Below are 16,048 nucleotides of genomic sequence, written 5' to 3'. Positions count from 1 at the left end.
TTCATTTTTCGCGCCGGAGATCAGTGCACGAACAAGATTAAGTTTACATAAAGTTCAGGTAACAAATTCTCACGATCACTATCTTAAGAGTTTTACTGCAATAATTGATTTCTCATCATTGATTTTCTCATCTGTAAATGTAATACGAAGTTTAGAGATTCTTCCATAAGGATTCAGTGATGACTCCAGGAGATCCACCAGGAATTCTTCCAGAAAATTCTCCAGGGATGCCTCTAGGAGTTTCATCATTGATTTTTTTTTTCAGAAGATCTCTCAGAAAGATCTCAGAAAGGTACTCCTTTAGGAAAAACTCCAAAAGTTCCTTCAGATACTCTTTTAGGAGGATTCAGGAATGCCTCCTATGGATACATCAGAGATTCATCCTGAAGGTCATTCAGAAATTCCTGTAGAATTTCGACAATTTCCTGACATTGTGTAGGGATCACTCCTGGATTTACATCAAGGGTTCGTACAGGAATTCCTTCTAGCATTCCTCCTGGGATTTCTTCAAGAAAATTTGAATTTGAATTTTGAAATCCTTTTGAGGATTCCTCTAGGAATTACTTCAGGATGCCTCATGAAAGTTGATAAGAAAGTCTTTCAGGAGTTCTTTCAAGGATTGCTTCAGTAGTTCCTTCGGTGATCTCAGGGATGCCTCCAGGTGTTTATTAGGAATTCCTTCAGAAGTACCCTAAAGCTATTTCAACAGGAGTTTACTCAGGAATCCTTCTACATGTCTCTTCAGAAAATGTTTCAGGAAGATTCATAAATGCCTCCTGGAGATTCATCATAAATTCCATGAGAAGTTTCTTCAGGAATTCCTGCTGGAGGTCTTTAGAAATAAGTCCAGGAGTTCCTTCAGAGATTTCTCCTCGACTTTATTTAGGGATTTCTCCTGGAACTCCTTCGGGAATTCCTCCTTATATTCTGTCGTGAATTTCTCCTGGAATTCCTTCGGGGTTTCTTCCTGTAATTTCTTTGATGATTCCTCTTAGAATACCTTCGGAGATTCGTTATAGGATTCCTTCAGGAGTCCTCCTGATATTTTGTCGTGGATTTCTTCGGGAATTCCTTTTGGAATTCATTGCAGGAATTTCTCCCAGCAATTTTTCAGAAAATTCTACTGGGGATTCTTCAAAAACACATTCATTCAAAATATTCTACAGAAAAAAATCCTTTGGGAGTTTACCCAAGGATTCCTTCAATAATTCATCCAGCAATTTCCTACTGCAGATAAGGATTTCTTCAGTTTTTTTTTCAGGGAATCCTAAAGAACTTTTTACAATTAATACGTTTAGAAATCTTTCTTGGGATTACCTAAGAAATTTCTCTTGGGGTTGCTTGATTGATTGATTTGTCTTTATTTAAGAGACTTTCAGCCCTTGTGGGATCGCTTTTAGAATTCCTCCGAGGATTTCTTCTTGAATTCCTCTTGGCAATCCTCCAATAAAAATCCTCCAAAAATACCTCCAGTGGTTCTCTCAGGAATTCCACTAGAAATTTATTCGAGATTTGCTTCTAGGATTATTATTAAAAAAAATCCTCCAAGGATCCCTCCGCTTTTCAGGAACTCCTCCTGGATTGCTTCCGGAATTCCTCAAGGTGTTTCTTCAGGAATGCCTCCAAAGTTTCCTTCAGGAACTACCGTAAAGATTTATCCAGGAATTTCTCCACGAAAAACTTCTGCAATTTCTCCAGGCCTTTCTTCTGGGATTTTCAGGTATTCGAGATACTGAACGGTTCACTTTTCAAAATAAATAATAAAAAAATAATAAAATAATAAATACTTTGTTTAAACTTTTTACACCAAAAAAACAACAACTCTTCCGTTCAACGTGAATTTTTATCGTAAAAAAATGTATCGGAAAAACTATTTACAAATTGGTCAACTAGTTTTTAAGATATCGCGATCACCGTAACGGCACTGTTAAACACACTACATATTTCGAGAATATCGCGTTTAAAGTTTCGCGCTTTGCCTTATCCTTATGGAGGGTGCGCGCTGCAAAGATTCTAGTGCTTCAATCTTCATGAAATTTGGAATGTGTATTGTCTAGCTCTAGCTTGTATACTTATCATCCTCGTAAGGTATGTGACCTCTTAAAAGTGGTTTATTCCACTCTTATACAGTAAATTTTTTATCAATTTCAAATAACTCAACGTACATATGTACAAATGGGTAAATTATTGGTTAAATTGGGAAAAATCCACAGCTCAGGTGAGATTTGAACTCACGACCCTTATTCGCTAGACAAGTGCTTTACCAACTAAGCTACCGAGCCAATTAATGACCCGACAACTTAGTTGACATAGATCGATGAGATTTGAATTGAATCTTATGACAACTAAGTTGCCGGATCATTAACCCTCTAATACCCAATACCGCCTTTAGACGGGGTATAGTTTGAGCATTTTTGTAATTTTTGTTTCGTGGAAAATCATTTTTTTTATATTTTTGGCTGATATTTAAAACTGTTTTGTATATCTCAAAATGGTTTTTGGTGTATTTTAAAGCGTATTTACATTTTTTAAAAATCATTGAAAAATTGATGTTTTAGTCACCTTCTAGAAGTCATTGTTTATTTTGCATTTAACCACTGCAATTAACATATTTTAAATTTTTCCCAAATCATTCTATCCTAGTTTTATAGTTTAAGGGAATCGAATACACTCTAAAATTATTTCCCTTAAAATTACACGGAAAATAATTTTTTTTATGAAAAAAATTTAAAATAAAAATATTTCAACAACAATCATAATATCTCAAAATGTTTTCATCTAAAAAAATCCGTACCCCAAATAGGCTTCCAGGAAAAATATAAAACTTTGAGGATGTTCAAAAATAAAAATTAGAAAAATCAAAAACTGAAATTCACGAAATCGAGAATTAAAAAGAATCATCTTCCAAAACATGTTTAAATCGATTTTAGATGACGAAAAATGATATTTAGATCAAAATCAAAAATTTGGGTATTAGAGGGTTAATTGGCTCGGTAGCTTAGTTGGTAAAGCACTTGTCTAGCGAATAAGGGTCGTGAGTTCAAATCTCACCTGAGCTGTGGATTTTTTCCCAATTTAACCAATAATTTACCCATCTGTATATATGTACGTTGAGTTATTTGAAATTCATAATTGACCACACGGATTGGTATTACCAAAAATTTGCACTTTGAGTGAGTCGTAAAAATTTTTGTTAGGTCATCAGGCTCTTATACAATCAAAACCAGATGATTTCCAAAACGCCTATAGTAATTTACATAATACCTTGAAATTTGTTTCAAGTGATTTTTTTCTGTTTATTGATTTGCCCTATAATAGTACACTAATGTTCTATGGTGCTTCGAATGAGTAAACAAACACCAAGATTATAGCTTCAAAATACTTTCTAAGAAAAGCACGATTTAACCAGTACTGAGGAGGAGAAAAGATCTATAAACGATAAACAATATTATATAAACTAATAATTAGTCTTAAATTGAAGCTTAACAGAAAAACCCCAACAATAATTCTTTAAAATCATCAACCCTTCTACACTTCCACCCCATCAAGATAACTTGTTTTCAATATCGTTCAGTCGAGCGTTTCCATCAAACATGACGGTATCACTTGCGCAATTACGGATTCACTCGCAGTATCACCACCGTTCATCCTATCTTTGACGTAAGCAGTTTGTTATTATTACATGAGCTTCCTAGAAAGCTCCTAGGTTAATTGGAATTATTCTAACCATCATTCAGATTCGCTCTCAACTGAAACGTATAATTAGATCTCGTCGATACTTGTCACTGCAGCAGCACCCACAGCTCAGCTAATAGGAAAATGAACACGAAAACTAATGGCAACAAGATGCAAATCCAATTTGGCCAAATTTAGACTCATTAGTTAGAATCAGCATAAACAAGCTGGCGCGGATGGGATTGGCACAAAAAGCTTGCGTGAAAATGCAAATCTCCTTTTCGAAAGTCATCAATTTTGATCTGAATTGAGCCAGGGTATGGTTCCTGAAGAGAAGAAGAAGAAGACGAAGAAAAAATGCACCGATCGATAATGCCGGTTAGAAACCGAAATCTAACCTGACTCATCAGTTTCCTAACGCGGCAAATCAGCGCCGCCATGCAGTCGGCATGTGCGGTGCACCCCGATATAGGTGGCAAACAAAACGCAATCATGATCATCGCGCACCGCAAACACCGGCGATCATCCGAGCGATGATCGCTGGTAGTCATCAATGAGTAACACCAATACAAGCGCTTGGAAAGCGAAACAAGTTGATATCGTTGCCAAACAAGCGATCCTGGAGTGCATCAGGTGGTTAGAAGTTGCGAGCTACCTATACAAGTGGCATTCTCAGAAGTGACCAACCGCCTCCATCCTTCGCGTTCCTAACACACATGCTATCTATGGGCACTGCTTTTCCAAATTATGTGGACGCCTCTGTACTGTAAACAGTAATACAAAGGGACGGAGATACGACGAAGTTCCATCAACTGACTTGGAATGCTGTCTTCAGTTCGGGGTATTCAAGTGTTCGTTAAAAGTACTTCCTCTACCTTTCAATACCATCGCTATCCCATCGTCTATCAAGATACTACCATTCTGTACAAAGCAAGTTTATTTTTATATGTATTGAATACCTCAGGGTCTTCTTCTTGGCGTAACGTCCCCACTGGGACAAAGCCTGATTCTCAGCTTAGTGGTCTTTGAGCTTTTCCTTAGCTATTAACTAAAGAGCTTCCATATATGTATATCACGTGACAGGTACGAAGATACTCTATGCCCGAGGAAGTCAAGGAAATTTCCTTGGCAAAAAGATCCTGGACCGACCGAGAATAAAACCCGTCACCCTCACCATGACCATGCTGAATACCCACGCCTTTATAAGGGGGGCCTTCAACAGAGATATCAGATATCAGAGAATTCATGGAAAAATTTAGTCGGAATTCTATGACTTTCACAAGAAGCTCTCGCCGTTTTCTATTCAAGTTACTTTTAAGATTCATAGAACTCTGATTAAAAATATGACCCTACCGTATCGACAATCAGTATACCCCATAGCCTAGCCGATCGCATCCAGGCGTGAAAATCGCTCAAGTTTCGCTCGCTCAACTGTACAAAAATCCCATCGCTCTCGCCTGATTTCGTCTCACTGCGCGCGCGTTATGTGACGTCACAAGTCGTCCTCGCGCGCGCGATGCTAGGCTTAGTAGTAGACATACATACAGATATTTACGCGCCCGCCCGCGCTATTAAGCGGCTGATCGTCGTCACCGGCTAGCGCTACTATCATGAACCCCGTGTGTGCGAGAGCGTGTGTGCTAGGGGTATGTACCTTACTTGTATGTGGCAAAGCCGCGCAGCGCCAACAATGTACCATATAAAAGCTAGAAGGTTTCCCACTATCAGACACAGTGCACAGTTCTAGTCCGCTAAGATAAGCCGCTTTTAATCCGTCCGACGACGATACCCGTGTGAAGGCCCCGAGTCCTCAGAGCAACTGATCAACCTTCATTTTTTCTCAGTTCTAGGTGAGTTATTCCTTCAAACGAACGGTTTCTAGACTAACTGGAACTAGCGGTATTCTAAGTGATTTGATTAGTGATGGACAGCCGGAAGAGATGTTGTTTATGTGATAGATAAGAAGTGACCCTAGCTATTAGTGAATTCATTAAACTAGTTTGCTGATCGTTGGTTTGCAGCTGAATCAGTGATCCAGTTATAAGCATATTATGAGTGACATACCCTAACCGATTCGAGTTTTTAAGTGATGCAGAGTAGATGTGTTTTGCAGTGTGTATTAAAAAACAGTACTGCTTTTGATGATCGCAATAAGTGATTGTTCACATGCGTGATTTGAAACGTCAATGAAACCAATCAGTGCCAAACGCGTCCAGCATTAGCACCAATCAGTGAACATCTTTTAAACACATCGTCTGATCAATTATCTGATAAGATAATAGATGGCCACTAAAAAAAAGGATACCAAATTTGTAGTTTGATAAACAATATTCATGCCTCGGCTATAACATAGTTTGAGAGTGGTAAACTGAAATCGAGCATGAATAAAGAGTCGCTCTTAAACAATCGAGAAATAATTGTTTCTCAAAATTGCATCTCCTGCGTTACACAGTTAGTTATTAAAAAAAAACATTAATTATTCAAACCATGAAATTGCATTTTTTTTTTTTCAAACGGAAATGTTGCATTTTAAATTTTGGAAAATAAAAATGTGAATCGTTGTTTGATGGAGATAATTAAACCTGGCATGATTGAAATAGCGAATAAAAATCATGGAATAACTTTCAAGTTCGGTTTTTTTTTTTTGGAATTCTGAAACATTCTTCTAGTATTTTCACAAATGCCTACTTCTATATTTTTGCTATATTTTTTTCCCAATTAACTAAGTTGGGCTTCGTAATACAGACTATCTTTGAAAGTTTTTCAAAAAACTACCGTAGAATTCATTCAGGTTTTTTACTTATCAAGCTTGCCGGGTTTTTGTCCTATCACATTATATGTATATTTATTATGATTCTTTAAATTATCGTATTTCTCCCAACAATTTATCGGGACTTTTTCAACGTAGTCTTTCAAAAATCTCCAGAAGTTTTCGATTATCGTTTTTATAGAAACCTTTTTAAACGTTCTTCTTTCAGGTAAAGCTTTGGAAATAGCTCATAATTCTTTTGCTAACTCTGAAAAAAAACTTTCAGAATCCAACGATAATATTTTATCAAAAATTATTCCAGGTGTTCAATGAAATCACTTCAGGAAAAGTCCACTGAAAAATTCTTTACTAGCAAACAAGAACTGTCTCAGATTTGTTTTGTTTGTAGTAGCAATTTTTATGTCAAATTCAAATGAAAAGTTTTTAAAATCCAGTTTCATATTACACCCGTTATTTTTTTATTTTTCTTTTTTTTGGTAAGTCTAAAATTTCAAAAAAACAGTAAACTCACAGGAACTATAAATGCAGTCGGATTTTTTATATCTGAAATATGACACAAGCGCGAGTGTGTTGTGGATTCACATCTAAGCCGGAAGAGAGATGGATTTTTGAGAAAAAAGTGTTCATGGTGCGGTTTCAGAGTCAGTTTGGCTTTCTATTCCGCAGATTCGTTGCATGCTCTGTGGCTTAATTGGTTGAAGCGCCGGTCTAGCGAATACGGAGTCGTGGATGCAAATCCCACCAGAACGCGATTTTTTTCACAAATTTCATCTCTCAATTTATCGATTATCAACATTATATGCCCTCTAATTACAAACTTTGGGTTCATTCAAATATTACGTAAAGCAAAATGTTACAATTTCAGACCCCCTCCTTCTCCCACGTAACAAGCTTTGTATGGAGAATTTTGAAATTTTGTATAAAGCGTAACACAGAGCTAGACTCCTCACTCCCCCTTAAGGTGAATATATAACGAAGCCACACTTTGGTTTGCGGGTCACCAATCGATCAACTTTTCTGCGCAATCCGTCTTTTCCTCAGATTTGTGCTCTTGAAAATTCGAGGTGTGGCTTCGTTGTATATTCACGTTATATTTGAACGAGCCTTTTTCCAGCATGTTTAGTAACTCTGGCAAATGTCAGTAAAGGGCAATATATATCATTGTATAAAATATGACCTTTGGGGGGAGGGCGGTTGAATATTATCGATTTTAGCGTTACGTACTTAATAGATGCTCCCTTTCCACTTTCTACCATAATTTTCTTAATTTTAAACCGATACATAAATGTTCGCCATAAACTTCTTCCAAATTGAACTTCTGACAAACTGATGCAATGTTATGTACGTTTTGCTAAATTTAAGTTTTTGCCTTTCTCGTACACTAAGTGTACTGGAAAGGCTATATGTTCACTCCAAAAATGACTTTTTGATAAAAGGCCCGGAGGGTCGAGTCACATATACTACTCGACTCAGCTCGACGAATTGAGGTGATGTCTGTGCGTGTGTATGTGTGTGCGTGTGTATGTTTGCGTGTGTGTATGTGTGTATGTGTGTGTACAAAAAACTTACATCACCTTTTCGCAGTAAACCTCAATCGATTGTAATGACCGACGGTTCATTCGATGCGGCATACAGTCCCATTGTTTCCTATTGAAAATGGTTCGGATCGGTCCAGCCGTTCCGGAGTTATGGCCATTTAGGTGTTCCGGATCCTCTGGGAGGGGCCAGACATGAAAATGCAACAAACCCATGCATGCGACATATCAAACCACGGCATTTTCGATCATCTGATAAATGGAAAGCAGGAAAATAGTCTCAGACCATATCTGAACCGGTAGTGTTCCGGAACCGGTTCCGGATGTCCCGCCGGAAGTGGCCAAATATAAAAGAGAACCAAACCCATGCATGCGACACATCATACCACGGCATTTTCGATAATCTGATGAACGGTAAGCAGGAAAATAGTCTCAGACCATATCAGAACCGGTAGTGTTTCGGAACCGGTTCCGGATGTCCCGCCGGAAGTGGCCAAATATAAAAGAGAACCAAACCCATGCATGCGACACAACAAACAGCGGCATTTTTGATAACCTGATGAACGGTTAGCAGGAAAACAGTATCAGGCCATATCTGAACCGGTAGTGTTCCGAAACCGGTCCCGATGGGTCAAACTTTTTAAGGAGTGATAGAGGATCATCAATAGTAAAAAAAATGTGTACGCATATGGTCAAATCTCAACCGTGTAACGGTTGTAATTGAACTTTACATGTTTTTGACTTTGCTTGCTTCAAACTGGCTATCACTTGAAAATGGTCAAACTTATCGCAGCTTTTTAACCCTTATTCGAAAGTTTATTGAATTTTCTACACACCTAGAAAAAATCATGTAATTTCAGGTGTCCTGAACCTGATATATACAAGCGTCTTCAAAAACACAAATTTAGAGGTCAAAACGTCTAAACGTCTCCTAGGACTTATATTTTCTTAGCGTCTAGCAATCGCTAGAACCGATCTGATAAATAAAACATATAAAAGTATAATATTAATATGCCTAGATTCGAACTCATTGATGTTTATGTCTCGTGCAAATTTCAGAATTTTTAAGTGTGCATCAAAAACTGATCTTTCAATCTATTGGTTTAGTTAAATATCTTAGTTTTCTACAGCATTTAAGCTCGAAAATATTGTTTTGCCTTTCTCGTGCACCGAAGTGTACTGAAAAACTATATGTTCACTATATGGCTATATGGCGTCTAAAAATTCAAGATGGCGGCATAAACTTCAAGATGGCAGCTGTTTAATGGAGGTTTACGCTCTAAAACCGTTCAATATGGGTATATTTGGTATGGGGAAGACTACCGGAGTTCAAAAATAGCTACCCGAATATCCAAGAAGGCGCCTCAATATTTAAAATGGCGGCTGTTTAATGGAGTTTCGGGCTCTAAAACCATTCAATATGGGTGTATCTGATGTGGGGAAGAAGTCTGGAGTACAAAAATAGCGACCAGAATTTCAAAGCTGCTGGAAATAAATCCTAAATGGCGGCTCAAAATTCAAGATTGCGGCTGTTTTTTAAGAGTTCAAGGCTCGAAAATCAAAAACCAAATACAGAATTGTTCCGATTTTATCACGCCCCTTTTCAAAATTACTTTTAAGTATTCTACAAAATCTATACGCGTTTTCAATATTTTTAACGTCGCAAAACGTGCCTTCAACATTCATCTTCAAGAAGAGGGAAAGCACTTGCTCTCAAATGTTACAGTAAATTAATGAAAAATGAAGGACTGACATGCGGAGGACGTGATAAAATCGGAACATTACTGTAAATGATACCAGACCAGATATGATCTCTAATGCCATGAAATGGATTTCTGTTAAACGTATGAAAGTGCGATTTTCATCAACATATCACTTGAGTTGTGTTCAAATGTGTTTTCGAAGGCACGAGAAAGGCACCATCACCGCAAGGTGGATTAATTAGGGTTTTTTCTTTTTTGGTAATGATACCAGAATTTAATTTAATTATACCATGTAACCTATTATTAATCTTTTTGTATGTAGATATTCATTGAATAAATTAAAAAATAAAATAAAAATTTTGCGGTCACACCTTTTGACACCTTTTCGCCTTCTTTCCCCAATTCAGGCGAAACCAGCTGATTTTGTTATGAAAACATAAACAGCTGGTAGCTGAGAACAATGAGGATGAACGTAAACATCGGAGAACCAGCTGGTTTTGTTGTGTAAACATGACCAGCTGGTGGACCGAGAACAAAAGACCTTAATGATAAACATTGATACGGCCGGCGAAAACTGTCACATTTTCAGGCGAGTTGCAAAAACCCTGCGACTGAGAGTGATAGCGAAATCGAAAGCGAAATATGAGTACGACGAAATTTATTGCATCAAAGTCTAAGTCGAAAAAAAATGGCAATATGTTAATAACATAAAAATTACCGATTCCATTATTCAGTTATTATGCCTAAATAACATTTTTTATTATGCTGTTGATATTCTCTTCAACAAACAATAGAAATTGACACAATCCGCAATTTCTATTGTTTTTTTTTTTACGCGAACAGTGAATTTTGTTTTAAGCGATAAAACTTTCCACGAGAAATGTTCTTCCTCATTTCCACTGGAGCATGGTCTGTGTATCCACAAGCGGAAAATGGTGTCCGTGTCTTTTAAAAAAAGTGTGGCGGAATCTATACATGTCAGAGAAAATGTCTTAACCAAGAAGGAATCGTCTGTAGAATCAAATTTTGAAGACTAAAAATAAAAGTAAAAAAAGATTAGATAAAGGCAGAATCAAACTACACACTCAGCGAAAAAAACTAACGAAATTCATCAAAATACCTTATGAATTTTTGCTATAACTAAATCTTATGGATGCCATAAGAAAACCTTATAAAAATTGGATCGTGCTTGTTATGACAAATTTCATAAAATAGACTTATGAAAAGAGCAATAAAATCTTAAAATGATGCAGACTGGATCCGATCCATGACGTCGGGATCACTGAATTCGTATTTTATCCACACGGCTACCATGTTGTTAAACATATATATAAGCCAAGCAACGAGACAATTCTACGTCATAGAGCGACCTTATGAAATTCATTCGAACCATTATGAATTGCTTAAAAGTCGTTTTATAAGTTGGGCCTTATGCAAATCTTAAGTTAATTCGGCTGAGTGTAGAACCCTCGACAATAACTGCTGTCAAATTAACGGGGTAAACTTTTAATTAGACAAACTGGTCACCCTGATCACTACACCACCTTATTCGTTGCAGCTTGGAAACTCTATTTTTGTTTTTGTTTTGATTGTTGGATTTTTTTATTGAACATTGAACATTCCCCACGCTGAGGGAAGTTAAGGATGCCATCCACCAGCTCAAAAACAACAAAGCGGCTGGTAAGGACGGTATCGCAGCAGAACTCATCAAGATGGGCCCGGAAAATTTGGCCACCTGTCTGCACCAGTTAGTAGTCAAGATCTGGGAAACCGAACAGCTACCGGAGGAGTGGAAGGAAGGGATAATCTGTCCCATCCACAAGAAAGGCGACAAGTTAATGTGTGAGAACTTTCGAGCGATCACCATTTTAAACGCCGCCTACAAAGTGCTATCCCAGATCATCTTCCGTCGTCTCTCACCTAAAGTAAATGAGTTCGTGGGAAGTTACCAAGCCGGTTTCATCGACGGCCGGTCGACAACGGACCAGATCTTCACCGTACGGCAAATCCTCCAGAAATGCCGTGAATACCAGGTCCCAACGCATCACCTGTTCATCGACTTCAAAGCGGCATACGACAGTATCGACCGCACAGAGCTATGGAAAATTATGGACGAGAAAAGCTTTCCCGGGAAGCTGACTAGACTGATAAGAGCAACGATGGACGGTGTGCGGAACAGCGTAAGGATTTCGGGTGAGCTATCCAGTTCATTTGAATCTCGACGGGGACTACGACAAGGTGATGGACTTTCCTACCTACTCTTCAACATCGCCCTGGAAGGTGTTATGCGACGAGCCGGGCTCAACAGCCGGGGTACGATCTTCACGAAATCCAGCCAATTTGTATGTTTTGCGGATGACATGGATATTATTGCTAGGACATTTGGAACGGTGGCAGAACAGTACACCCGCCTGAAACGCGAAGCAGCAAAGGTCGGACTGGTGGTGAATGCGGCTAAGACAAAGTACATGCTGGTAGGTGGGACTGAGCGAGACAGGACAAGCCTTGGCAGCAATAATGTTACGATAGACGGGGATACTTTCGAGGTGGTAGAAGAATTCGTCTACCTCGGTTCCTTGCTAACGGCTGACAATAACGTGAGCCGTGGAATACGAAGGCGCATCATCAGTGGAAGTCGTGTCTACTATGGGCTCCAGAAGAAACTGTGGTCAAAAAAGATTCACCCCCGCACCAAATGTACCATGTACAAGACGTTAATAAGACCGGTGGTTCTCTACGGACACGAGACATGGACGATGCTCGAGGAGGACCTGCAAGCACTCGGAGTTTTCGAGCGACGGGTGCTAAGAACGATCTTCGGCGGTGTGCACGAGAACGGTGTGTGGCGGAGAAGGATGAACCACGAGCTCGCTGCACTTTACGGCGAACACAGTATCCAGAAAGTGGCCAAAGCTGGAAGGATACGGTGGGCAGGGCATGTTGCAAGAATGCCGGACAACAACTCTGCAAAGTTGGTGTTTGCTAACCATCCGGTTGGTACAAGAAGGCGTGGAGCGCAGAGAGCACGATGGGCGGACCAGGTGGAGCGTGATCTGGCGAGTGTTGGGCGTGACCGAGGATGGAGAGCTGCAGCTGCAAATCGAGTATTATGGCGGCAAATTGTTGATTCAGTATTATCATAAATTTGATGTGAACTAAATAAATGAATGAATGAAATTCAACAAATATTGTGGTGGTGCGAAGTGAAAGTTTGTTCTTTTCGAGATTATTGGCTCCCGGAGCTCATTTCGGTTGATATCCAGGATATCACCGACTCCGAGAATGTGTTTTATGTCATTTGAAAAGGGCGTATCAAAACAACCTAGTTTTCGTCAAAACAAAAGTAGCTCGAAAATGGTTTGTTGGATTGAAATGATGTCTTCGAAGATGTTTCAGGATATTTGAAGGACTTGAATTCATCGCGCACTTATGTATGTTAGGTGCTATATAATTTTAATTTTCCAAGAATTTTACCCTTCGGTTTTTTTTTACCATTATGTCTCTGTTTAAAACTAACTTCTAGCCTCAAAATAAACCAGCCGATAGTAAAACAGTTATAAGCTCGATATTCTTTCACTTACTCACTGTTAAATTTTAGCGCCGAAAAACAAAATTCTGGTAAGGATTTTTTTTCCAAATTCAATTTGATTTTAGATCTTAAAACCTACCTCTATATCTAAATCAATTCCATGTGAAAACAGCGCAACTTCTAAACAACAAAATGTGTACGTTTTTTAGCCTCATATTTAGCTCATTAGAGCAATATATAAAGTACAGAATATCGCTAGACAAGAGTTCAAATTCTCCCTCCAGTCTAGGCCGAAAGATTAAAACTCTTCAGTGTCAAATCAAGGCTCTTAAAGCCTTTCGAAAAGTCTTACAGGGGTTTTCAGATCGTGCACCGTGACATGAAAAAAAAAATCTGCCATTACTGTCACATTTATAACGTAAATTGGTAGCACACTGCACTTGGACGCTGTACTGCTCAGTATATTATTTGTGAACTATTTGTCATTATTAATAAACATTTGTTATGCATCTACGCTAATGAAAAGCCAAATTTGTTGAGCTGAAATCTGCAATAAACAACAATAAATGGAACGATTTTCTTATTTCCTCTTGCAATGCAACTTCAAAATTTTTCTTGAGATCTGAGAAGCAATCCAATTGGTATTTCAACGGTTTCGCACAGGACCTGGGTAGGAATCTATCAATGACCTCGCATGCTGTTTATCAGTCTTATTGAAAATCTTGATCTTCTGATAAGTTAAATAACATATCCAGTAATGTAAATATCTTACAGAAAACTTTCTAGAAACCCTTCAGGGGTAAACGTAGGACGTATTTCGTTTTACCAAATTGAAACGATTTTTACCGAAATCTGACACACAAGAGAGACACAAAAGTCTGTTTCTGAAAAGAAAAAAAAATGTTTCGCTTTTTCATTTTAACACTTTACTCGTAAAAGGCTCTGCTTTTTTCTTGAATAGTATTGCCACTTATGACAAAATTATTACTTTACTTATTGCTTGTCGAAACAGCGAAAGGTTATTATTGTTGTTATGAGAAAGTAGCACAGTACCTTATTTCTGTTACCATAATCTTAGTGCACTTCTTTTGGAATAATTACTAGCTCAACTTTCCATTCCAATCTGATTATTCAGAGTTTGTCACACAAATGGCGATTTTGTTGTCAAATTATATCTACACTACGATTGAAAGTGTATGATTTGAAAATTTCGTCCATTGAAAATGCCTATCAAACAAATTAAGCAAAACAAACAAACTCCAACGATAATCTCATATAACTGCGTTACAGAATTCCAATCAGACTTGTCATGAATTCATAATCAATGCCCGTACATTTCAAGCGAAACGTGCTTCAAATTACAATCAATTACCTACCACAGGTATCACACTACTGATCTGCTTCTCAACAACTGAAGCGGTTCGTCGCTTGGTGACGCATTGGAGGCATTGAAGTCTCTCTCGCAAGCAACTTCTATTTTCTAAACGCAACTTGTTTTTCTCTCTCTCTACCCTCCCCAGTGCTAACCCACAAACACAACCCCAACCATGAAATCGTTCATCGTGATCGCCCTCGCCCTGGTGGTGGCCGTTGCCGCCCAGAACAAGTACACCAGCAAGTACGACGGCGTCGACATCGACGAGATCCTCAAGTCCGACCGGTTGTTCAACAACTACTACAAGTGCCTCCTGGACCAGGGCCGCTGCACGCCGGACGCCAACGAGCTGAAGCGCATCCTGCCGGAAGCCCTGCAGACGAACTGTGCCAAGTGCAGCGAAAAGCAACGCGAGGGAGCCACCCGGGTGATCAACTATCTGATCGAGAACCGCGGCGAACAGTGGAAGGTGCTGCAGGCCAAGTTCGACCCGGACAACACCTACATCAACCAGTATCGTAGCGAAGCCCGCGCCGCCGGAATTAAGATCTAAGTTAACTATCACTCCTCGTCCTCAACCCCGTGTTCTACTCAATCGAACAAAACAACGCCCCTCCTCCCCTCCCCCGTTCCAAACAATGAGACCAAAGTTCCACATGAGCGCGGATTGGAAATCCTCAGCTGGCGAAGCCAGCCAGCCAACGACGCGCGTGCGGAAACGAAATTGAAAGCGTTAATAAATATGCAAAACGTTTAAGTTTTAATACTGCTACCTGATACAATCGATGGCGTGCGTTGATTATTTAATTGATAACGGCCTAACTCTGCAATACACGAAAGAACGATTGGCGCGTGTTTGATCTGATGGGATGGGAACCTCTACATAGGGACAGGGTGGGTCACTGTGTTGTATGGAAAGGGCAAACTTTGGACTGACCATGCATTTCTTGTTCTTCTACTTCTTGACACAAGTCCAATTTAGCAGTGCTTAGTTGATAGTGCAGCGTGGGTACTGTTGTCCTTCTGACTTCAGCTAGATTGAAGAGGTACGTCTCCAGCGTCTGTTCACCAAGTACAGGGGATAGACAAAATGATCGGGACAAGCAAAATTTTCACTTTTCAAAAAATGTTCAACTAGCTGTAACTTTTCGAAAAGTACATCAAATATTCTCAATTTTTTACTGTAAGTTCATCAACTAGTTGTGCATCAGTGGTTCAAATTTGCAAAAGATCGGGCCATTCTACACGAAGTTATAAAGATTCTTGAAAAAGGTAAAATTATCCGATAGCCAACTTTGAGCTGTTATATCTCCGGATTCAATGAACCGATTGAAATGAAATTTTGACCATTTATTACTTATATAATGAACTCTGGAAAACATTTGACTTAACTTGACATTTTTGACAAGAGACAATATTATAGCAATTTTAATTTTTTCACGATTTTTTAGTAAATTGGTC

The 16,048-nt window shown here is 38.8% G+C and overlaps 1 protein-coding gene across 1 annotated transcript; it reads left to right on the top strand.

The window, feature by feature from the left end:
• Positions 1-5,374: 5,374 nt before the first annotated feature.
• Positions 5,375-15,373, top strand: LOC109421452 (ejaculatory bulb-specific protein 3-like). Its single transcript, XM_019695946.3, has 2 exons — positions 5,375-5,525; positions 14,733-15,373. The coding sequence occupies exon 2, from the start codon at positions 14,760-14,762 to the stop codon at positions 15,138-15,140; it is 381 nt and encodes a 126-aa protein (XP_019551491.1). The 5' UTR covers positions 5,375-5,525; positions 14,733-14,759; the 3' UTR covers positions 15,141-15,373.
• The last annotated feature ends 675 nt before the right edge of the window (positions 15,374-16,048 follow it).

The sequence above is a fragment of the Aedes albopictus genome, chromosome 2 (assembly GCF_035046485.1).
Source record: "Aedes albopictus strain Foshan chromosome 2, AalbF5, whole genome shotgun sequence".
NCBI lineage: Eukaryota > Metazoa > Arthropoda > Insecta > Diptera > Culicidae > Aedes > Aedes albopictus.
Note: the sequence above shows the minus strand (reverse complement) of the source record. Positions and strands in the feature narration are given on the sequence as shown.